At 33.7% G+C, this 10,095-nt stretch overlaps 1 protein-coding gene across 1 annotated transcript; it reads right to left on the minus strand.

Annotated features, from left to right (window-relative positions):
- Positions 1-2,047: 2,047 nt before the first annotated feature.
- LOC130892470 (endoglucanase-like) lies at positions 2,048-9,453 on the minus strand. Its single transcript, XM_057797905.1, has 4 exons — positions 9,280-9,453; positions 6,880-9,197; positions 3,529-3,801; positions 2,048-2,507 (listed from the first exon to the last, which is right to left on the minus strand). The coding sequence occupies exons 2-4, from the start codon at positions 6,944-6,946 to the stop codon at positions 2,086-2,088; spliced, it is 762 nt and encodes a 253-aa protein (XP_057653888.1). The 5' UTR covers positions 6,947-9,197; positions 9,280-9,453; the 3' UTR covers positions 2,048-2,085.
- Positions 9,454-10,095: the final 642 nt, after the last annotated feature.

Genomic DNA, 10,095 nt, shown 5'->3' on the forward strand with positions numbered 1-10,095 from the left:
CCATCGATTGTTGCTTTTTTTCTGGATCGTAGAAATGTACTCAAGTCATATCCCTAGTAATAATTCGGTTTAAGAAATCTACATCGTTTTCAAATCGAGCACAGTTCGAACGCGATGCTTCTACCCTTGCACGCTTTTGGTCAACATTCAAACATTTTGGGATTCATTTTGCAGCAACAGTCCCAACCTAACCAGCAATTTTTCTCATGTCCAAATTGACGTGAACTATATGATGAACGCGTTCGTATGAAATATTCAGTGCTTCAAATATCCATTTTAGCCCAATTCGACGGTCTGATAAAATCATGTCATGAACTGCATCGATATTTTCGGGGACTGGCCTTCCCTTTCAGTTCAATTTTTCACTGTCGCATACGAAGGACCTTGATCACCAAGGGTATTAAGCATATCTTCGTAAATCTGCTTACCTCTTAACCCTTTTAAATACAGGTAATTGATGATGGCTCGATACTACAATTTTTCGATTTTCACAATTTCGGTGGACATCTTTTTGCTTTTAATTTATTGCGTCACTCTGGTTTACTTTTTCGACCTCAAAACTTTACACTGACACTTCTAATAAGTTATTGTTCGTTACTATGGTAACGCAATATTTTGTTTATGCACGGAACAGGTCTAGGCTAACTAGATATCAATACATCCTCGTATCTTCACTCTAATTTAGACCTCTTGTCTAACCATAAACAAAACAAATAAAAATAACTTGAAGAGTAAAAAATTACTGTCGTTTCGATAACCAAGTTATCTTCTTCAGATACTGAAGGTAAATTATTACTGGTAGTATAAACAGTGTGTTCAGTACCACGATTCAGCGTTTGCTCTTTCACATATTAACTTATCATGCCTTTTTAAATTTAACCAATAAGCAGTATCTAATTGAGCCATAATATGAGGAGATTCTGATAACGCATATTCCATGCAATTATGAAGATGGATTTTGCATCATGGTTCTTCTTTTGTGGTGGATTTCTATCTGCATAGTCTCTCCCCATTTCTCTGCGTCCTACAGGAGTTTTGAATTGGTGATTGACATCAACAGTCTCCTTTTGGTGGCAGTCGGATCCCCGATTAGTCGACTTAGCGATTATTTGACTGTTGATACTTTGTCTATTCTTTTTCGTTTATATTCTCCAAAAATAATTTTTGAGTTCATTCGTAATCAGAAATAGAATTTCTCATATGCTTGGACATCAATTAAGTCGCTGGCCCTGAAGGAATACCACTAAACGTATTGAAGAAATGCGCAGTTTAGCTGTTCAAATTCGTCTCCCTATCATGTAAAAGAGGTCTCTTCTTGCAGTTAAAAAACTTGCTTTGGTTCAACCCATACCGATTGCTTTAGTCTCAGCCATTATCAAGATCAAAGAGAAAGTCCTCAACCAACAAAGTTTGAGTCTGTTAATATCATGAGTGATTATCAATACAATTTTCGTAAGCATAGATTAATCGGGATTCTCCTGGCCCGTGTTTCAACGTATGGATTGAAGCTATAGAGAAATATGGAGAATCCCGAGCTATCACACTAGACATGTCCAAGACTTTTGACAGGGGTTGGTATTTTAAGATCGTACTGTTTGTCATCCTACCTTATCGACTGGCTCAGTAGCTTTCTCAAAGATAGATTCATCCAGGTTGTTATCGATCGTCATATCTCTCTTAACCAAATCCGCAGACAGCAACAGATCACCACCAGTAAGTTTAATGCAGCAGATACACAGGTTGCTATTTGTACAAAGTACTGCGGCTTTAGATTTGGCCCTGTCTGGATATAAAATATAATTCGCTTGTTGGGTGTAGTAGACAAAAGCTTGGATCCTTTTTTCAAAAAACTATACACTCCACAACATATTTTAATTCTCTACGAGTCCAAGATTAATCCATCTTTGGAGTATTGCTCGTACATTTGGAGCTCAGCCAAATATACCCTGAAGATGCTTGACTCAACGCAGAATTCTAATTATAGCCGATCCAGAGTTGACCAATAACTTGATCAGCTCAGAGCATAGAAGGTCGAATAAAAAACATATTTTCATATTAATTTATTGTTTTGATTATTATTATTATTTATGGATGAGATATTGGAGAACATCCACTAATACTCAATAATTCATTAGGACATTCAACTTCTTGAAAACTGACATCTGGATTAGAATAACCCAACATCCACTTAAATCTAAAAGCGCAACCTTCCCATAGGGGTTGAGGAAGATTATAACATTCAGCTTCGCTATTAACACCTCCGTACTGATCACCCCAATTATGCACGTCGCTGTTCCATTGAGTTGTACAACCTTCCGTATAGTATCCCACTCCACTTCCAGGCATGGCTATATCGAATAAATTAGTTTCCGTTTCCGGTGCGTTTCCCGTATTTGTAACTTGTACCAACATCTGTTTTCCAGCTAACTCGGCGGGTTGAAACGTGAATAAAACGCACGAACAACACATGTTTCTAGTAGTACAGTGGAAGCGAGCAGCTACGAATCCTAAAAAAAATAATTGTTTCTGTTGAACACCGTTATTATCTATAGTAATATTCTTTTGATAATGAAACTTTTCGCACTGTCACTGTATTATAATTTGCTAACTATATTTTCGTGTTTCCAATCTTACACTTTTGGTGAACTCCTTAGCTATTCGAATTTCGAGCTCTATCTGTATTTGTGCTTTCCTCATGATCACTTACAATTTAAGGTTAAAAAATAAAGTATATAAGGGATCATCCTACTTCAGTCTTCTTTTTCCTTGAAAGCTTTCTGATAGCTTTCCTTTACACAATAATTTGATCGCGGTTCTATCCAGAGTTGGTTTCACCATTTCTTTTGAGACACCTTAAACTTCTAAAGCCTCAAACAACTTTGTTTTCTATATCGTGTGGTAAGCTTGCTTATAATTTATGAACAGTAGAATGTAGATCAAGGTTTTGGTCTTGGTTATTGCTCTAAACTGTGTGTGTGTGTGTCTAAAGGTGAAAATCTGGTCTGTCGTGCCTTAACTCTTTCTAAAGCCTTCTTTATATTCAACGACTTCTTGGTTATTAATTGGTAAGCCAGTTAGCAGTCCCCTTGTTTGTCTCTCGCCCCCTCTTAAAATTAGAGACATCATAGAGCAAGCTTTTCCACTAGATCAAATCGTAGCATCTTCCTGTATCGTAGTTTCCTCCTCTACTTCACGGAACCTGCAGTCCGGAGCTGCTGCTCTACCTATGTGGTATCTGTCATAACCGACTTTGCCTTTTCTCTGTTCAGGTTTAGTATTTCTGCCACTAAGTCCGATAAGTTGTTTTCATCTGTGAAGGTTTTGGCCTGTCTACAATCTCCATTGGCCGATACCATATGTCCAGGTATCTGGTTCTTTTCGATAACCATTTCGTTGAGTGCATTCCAGAATAAGCTTGAATTCGGTTGCTTTTGCAAATAAATAGAAAATTATAGATCACCACATGCAAAATAGAGAATACAAGGTGGCCCATCGTCATTTTGTTGTGAAACAGACCTTCATACATACCATAAGCTAAAGATGAATTTATAGCGAAACCACTTTGAGCGGTGCATATATATGATTGACCACCAACGCATCCAGATTCATTTTCGGGATCATTGGCAGTTACTCCATCGGCTTGGCATGCTTTAACCGGTGTCTTGTATTCCACGTTTCCAGGCCAGGCACATGTTGGTTTACAACAGTCCCAGTAACGTGTGGTGGTACCGACTCCACTCAAGCCTCCCGGAATCGGATTGATGATGATATTTTGTTCATTGGTCAATCTTGCAGAAGCAACTGAAATAAATGAAAAACCAATTTTTTAATAATTCGATTTATTAACCGCTTGGATTTTCCGCACATTCCAGTTATCCGTACCTCAATGCAGACAGTAATAGAATTGTTTCATCTTTGGTGTTGTCAGGACGGATGCCTTTGAAAGCGATGACGAATTTGATTTCTAAAACGTTCTACAAAGTATTTTGGGAGTGGAAAGCTTTTAAGACAGTTCCACTTTTAGCAGATCATCGATTTTTTCAATTACTACAAATCCGAAAGTAAATTTTGATGTGGATGGTAATAAAAATGTAGTACCTACAGTTTTTTGAAAACTTGTACGACGACGATAAACAATTTATTTACAGAAACAAGAGGATGAATGGATCAACATATTCGAGGGGAGCTAATACATACGAAATAATGGTGCTTCTTACTTTTACAATTTTACAAAGTATAATAAATCTAGGATTAACGAAGATTTTGATGCAGATATTCATCCTGCTCCGAAGCTAAACAAAATGTGGCTGCTTTAGGAGGACTTTGTAAGTTTAGAAATCTATGTACACCTGAACTTGGTTTGGATCCATACGTCCCAAGAGGGCCAAATACAGGATCAAAACCTACATGATCTGTGAATATATTTGGAAGATTTTAGGTCTCAATTTTCTATTATTTGACGATTTATTCACCAGAACAAGAAAAAAATTGATAAGTTGGCATCAATAAGAACGTTATTTGAATGTTATGTAGATGTTTGTCATGAAAAAATAATTCAGAAATTTATGTGGTGATCGTTACCAAGTAGACAATGATACATTAGGAGTCGTTTAAGGACTCATAAACAAACAGAAATGTCACTTATGACAGTTGGTTGATATCTTCAATGAATTATGTGAAAATTATGATATAAAGTTTGTTGGAATTATAATACTATAAAAAAATTAAACGGAAATTGCACAGAAGTTCAGAAACACAAATATATGGCAACAATATTTTTTGATGTTTGCTTTCCAGGAAAATCTAATATTAGTGTTTTACTAAATTGGAATTTCTGGAACCGCGGGTGATATTTTGTTGGACGAACAATTACACTGTATGACGCGCGTTTCAATAACCAAGTTATCGTCTTCAGAGACTGTAATAAAATTTATACCGAGCATTTTTTGTTATTTGTTTTAATAAAAAAATGATTCCTCATGTCTGTTTTAAGTGTGTTTGTGTGTCCTTTTTTACTAAATTTGAATTTATACATTTTTCACGCAATTTTCTGTAAAAAACGTTTTATATTCTATAAGTTGAGTCTTTGAACTTGTGAAAAAATCCACAAAGACTTGTTACAGTTCCCGAACCATACCAAGAAACATTAGTCTTTGTACTCCAGGTATTGTACTATAAAATTATTATTAAATTAACAATAAACAAATTACTGAAATAAATATTTTTATTTTTTGTTAGAAAATTAATATGAAGTGATTTATTGAATAATTATAATCCGTAATTACTTGTAATCACACGTGTAATGGAATTATTTTATTATAATGAGTGTTTCCACTTATACTACTCCTTAGAGTTGACCTACAGGCCTCATCTTCTTTTTGGAAACACCTTAATAATGGCTAGACCTTTATTTTCAAAATAGAAATATTTATTATGCCCTAACACGTACCACTTTTCAGTAGCTTAATGATCCCTGTTTACATTAGCAGGTAGGTAATTTTATAAAAGGGAGGTTAATATCGATAAATTTTATGGTATTATTCAAAATAATAAACAAAAAAAATAGTATTTCGTTCAGTTTCATAGTAAGTGATTTTCTGTTCGTAGTGCAAAAAGTGATTATAAAGATGAAAATGTCAAAGGCGGTGCACCTGCAAAACTTTTCCTGATAAATTCCACTATATTTGTGAAGATTTTATGATGAAATTGAATTTCAAAAATATGAAAAAAGCCTATTTCAAATATTTTGGTACTTTAATTGGAGACCAAGACAAGCAGTGGGCCCCCCACGAGAACTGGGTTAGTTGTAGCGAGTCATTGATGCAGTGGATGAATGAGAAGATGAAAAACATGCCTTTTGCAATTCCATTGGTATGGCCGGAACCTACTAACCATTTTGACGACTGCTAACAAAGACTGAAGGTTATACGAAGAAAGATCGAGTATCCAAATTTGTTATACGACCTGTTCTCCATAACGAAGATTTACCAGTACCGATTGCACCTTTAGATCCACAAAATATTGTTTCAGAAGATACTGGAGACAAAGTATCATCAGGAAGAATCCTATTTAATTGTTCGAAGCGAGTTGAATGATTTAGCATGTGATTTGGGGTTATCAAAGCAACAGTCTGAACCTATTGCTTCCCGTTTTAAGGAATGGAACTTGTTAGTCAAAGAGACCCATTGTAGGTCCCAAAAATGTCCTTCTGCCCCCCCTTCACATTAAACTTGGATTTGTAAAAGCTTTGGATGGATTCAAATACTTTAGAGAAATCTTCCCCCAGTTAAGTGATGCCAAATTAAGGGAAGGTATTTGTATTGGGCCACAAGTAAGATTTTGCAAAAAACACTCACCAGACAGGATCTTAGAGCATGGGAGGCATTTGTTAGTGTAGTGAGGGGATTTTTGAGCAACAATATGGATCCAAACTAACTAACAGTTATTTGATGAACTTCTAGACGTCTAAAAATCCCTTGGTGCTCGAATGTCATTGAAAATTCATTACCTCCATTCCCATCTGACCTTTTTTCCCTAAAATTAGGGAGCTGTCAGTGATAAGAGGGGTGAAAGGTTCCACTAAGATATTAGAGAAAGTACAACCCCTCATAAAAAGAAAAAGTAGAGCTAATTGATATTTAAAGTGATTTTTTTTTAAGTTTTTGTTTTTAATAGATGTGAGACATTTTTATCAGATGTAAACTATAAATATTGTCAATAGATATGATTTAAAAAATGTGAAATTATTTTTTCAATAAATATTAAATATTTCACCAATGAATGTAACTTAAAAACCTTACGTGTTACAAAGAAATCTCCATTTAGTGGACAATATTTGGTGTGGATAAGTTGTAAAAAAAAACAGTAATTTATACTTACAGGCGGTTAAAAGTAACAAAGCTACTATTAGTTTCATTTTCGATTTTAATTTGATATTGAAATGCATCTATAAATAAAAATTACTACCCGGTAACAAGCTTAAATAATTTTGTTTATCAACATAGTATATCATATCAGATACGTGCGTAAACACTTGAAATTATTAAATTATTGAGTATGTACTTCACTTTCTTGATCCTTTATTAATTAAAATAATTACAAGTTGTATCAATACATTTTGTAAAAAATGAAAGTAGGTCGAAATATTTTCTAGAAATAAATACATTCCCAAACGCAAGATTATTTTATTATTTAACAAATATAAAAAAGTTTTATTCAGATAAATAGTAAATATCTTCAAATTCCATGATCTCCAACTATACAGAGTGTTTTATAAATCCGTTACAAACCTCTATACACGAAAACTTTCTTATACGACCTCTCGTTTTTGAGTTATAGGCCTTCAAAGCTACGATACAGAAATACATGTATTTATCTATATTTTCTTTGTATTTTTTTTCAAATGTAATAAGAAACTTTCTCTAGCCTTATTTTTTTTATAATTAAAAATGAAATGATGCATCATATTTGACGTTTATCCTCTGTACTAAGAAACGATTGTATTGTTTCGAAAAATAACTAGACGAGAGATTTGACTTTAGAATTTGAAATATTCCGCCAAACCAGAAAGGAAACTGTTGTTTTCGTGTACGTTTAGTACTGCTAATGAACCAAGTGATGGCGCTGAAAGGAGAACTTGAAGTAGCTATCTATTTTCTACAATTTTAAATTCTGAATTAAAACGTGTCATAGAATCACTAATATTAGTCGTGTTCATTTATGTAATAAATAATTAATCTCGTTACTCTATTTTTTGTATTTTCAGAAAAAGTTTTCTAGCGACTCACTCATTTTATTGTCAAACAGGAACTAATGGTCCGTAATGGCTGAGATTTTAGTGATAATTTCTTAACGTATGCGTCAATATATTCCCCAATCATATTTATAAGTGCGTACATGTTAAGGTTGAGGTTAGAAACTTGTAAGACAAGTCTATCATTGTGATTGATTAGTGTAATGGAATTCAGTGCCTCTTTTGTCTTTTGAGATATCAGTTTGAATTTTTTAGGGATCATTAGTCCTCATAAGTTCAATAGCCTGTACAATATAGGAGAAATTCAAGAATAAAGATCCGTTACGGACAAATCATTCTAATAGTAGTGAAAATTATTTATTTCGTTAATAATCATTGACTTTGATACTGGGTGAATAAAATTTTCGGCATATTTTACTTTTTTATTTCCGTAAAGGCTCACCAAGAAATATTACTAATTACTTAACAAAGCGCATGTATCCTAATTGGTATAAAAAATTCCGTTCTGGAGATTTTTCTCTCAAAAATGAACATTGTTCTGGTCGGTTGATGAATTTGGTGATGACCAAATCAAAGTCAGAATTGAAGAGGATCGTCATATAACAGTTGGAGATCTCACACAACTTAAAATGTCTCAAGCTAGTTAAGAAGCTTGATATTTGGGTACCTTACGAATTGAGAAAAATTTATTTAACACAAAGAATCAACATTTGCTATATGACGAAATGAATCCGACCCTTTCTCAGAAAAAATCATCATTGGGGATGAAAAATGGATCCTGTACTGTAACATAGTTCGAAAACGATTATGGAACAAACACAATAATTTTTTGAGCTACTTCCAAGGATTCAAACAATCAATTATGATGTTTACTGTCAACAATGAAACTGGATGAAGCAATCAAAGAAAAACGGTCAGAATTGTCAAATTGGAAAAGTTTAGTGCACACATCTTTGGCAACTCGTGGGAAACTATTGGAGCTTGGCTGGGAAATGATGCCTCATCTCCTCTACAGTCCTGATCTGGCACCATCTGATTACTATTTATTAGGTTGTAGAATTATTTGAACGTCACAAATGACGATGACCTTTAATCGCACCTGGTTCAGTTTTTTTAGCTGTTAAGGACCAGAAATTTTATGAGCGCGGAATCATGAAGCTGAAAGAAAGATGGCAAATTGAGTAAAACATATAATTGATTAAAAACGAGTATTTTGCAAAGTAAATTATAGGAATGAAACAACAGTGAATTGACTTCCAAAGACATCTATGCATGTTTGTAAGCGATAATTGCAAGAGTTCATTCCGTTTTCTCTCTATCATGTAATTAATCGACGTTGGTGGTATTTATTCACTTAATGTGACCTCAGGAAAATGAGTCCATTTTATTGAAATCCGGCGTCCTTGGTGGCCACTGTACTGGACCATTTCTTTCGATCCATCTTCTAGAAAATAGTTCACCATTAGAGGTAATTGGTTTACAAGAAAATCTAAATATAGTCCTACTACATAATAATAAAGTTTTACCATTTTTATTGAACATGGCTTCATCTGCAAATAGAACATAGTCAAAAAAATCTATTTGTCGTAACTTGTCGTAAAACCTAACTACAAAATTCTAGTCTTTTTTCAAAATAAGCTTCAGTTATTTCCTGTTGTAATTTAATGTAGTAAGGGTGCATTTTGTTTTTGTAAATAACTATTTGCACACCTATTGTCATATGTCATTGTCAAATATCAGTTTTTGACAAATGAATCAAAGCTAATTCACGATTAATTGTCGAGTTATTAGATTTAGGTACTTAATCATCGTTTTGCACAGAAAAGTCTGATCGATTATTGTTTTAAATACTCATTAAACGCCGTGGGCCACTACGACCACGTCTAACTACTCCACTAGTTGCTTGAATCATAATAATGATAATTGTTATTAGTATTTAATTACTACCATTTTTAGAGTATCTTTAAGAATTTTTCTTCATAGTTTGTTACATAATTTCTATTTATGCCACGTTTCGATAGATAAAACGAGTTGTTTGAAACCCACTACGTACCTTGAATAAAATTATTCTCAGAAAAAAAAATAATTTATGCATTCGTGCCATTAATGAGAAAAATAATGAACTTAATCCTTTGAAATCATAAATATGAAACAACAATAATTCTTGATACTATTAATAGATAATAATACTTAGATTAAAATCAATTATCATAATTATATATTGGACGTCAAAGAGCTCAAAGTTATTAAAAAGCAATAATTCCCTTCTATCGACTCAATTAGCTCTAAGCTGGAATTTCTGCAACCGTTAGTGAAATTCGTAATGAACACTTACACTACAA

The sequence above is a fragment of the Diorhabda carinulata genome, chromosome 4 (genome assembly GCF_026250575.1).
Source record: "Diorhabda carinulata isolate Delta chromosome 4, icDioCari1.1, whole genome shotgun sequence".
Lineage (NCBI taxonomy): Eukaryota > Metazoa > Arthropoda > Insecta > Coleoptera > Chrysomelidae > Diorhabda > Diorhabda carinulata.

Coding starts and splice junctions, on each gene's coding strand:
- LOC130892470 (XM_057797905.1), bottom strand. CDS start 6,946: ATGCATTTCAATATCAAATTAAAATCGAAAATGAAACTAATAGTAGCT. Junction 3,802..6,879: donor TTTGTTACTTTTAACCGCCT/GTAAGTATAAAT, acceptor CATTTATTTCAG/TTGCTTCTGCAAGATTGACC. Junction 2,508..3,528: donor AAATTCATCTTTAGCTTATG/GTATGTATGAAG, acceptor TATTTTTTTTAG/GATTCGTAGCTGCTCGCTTC.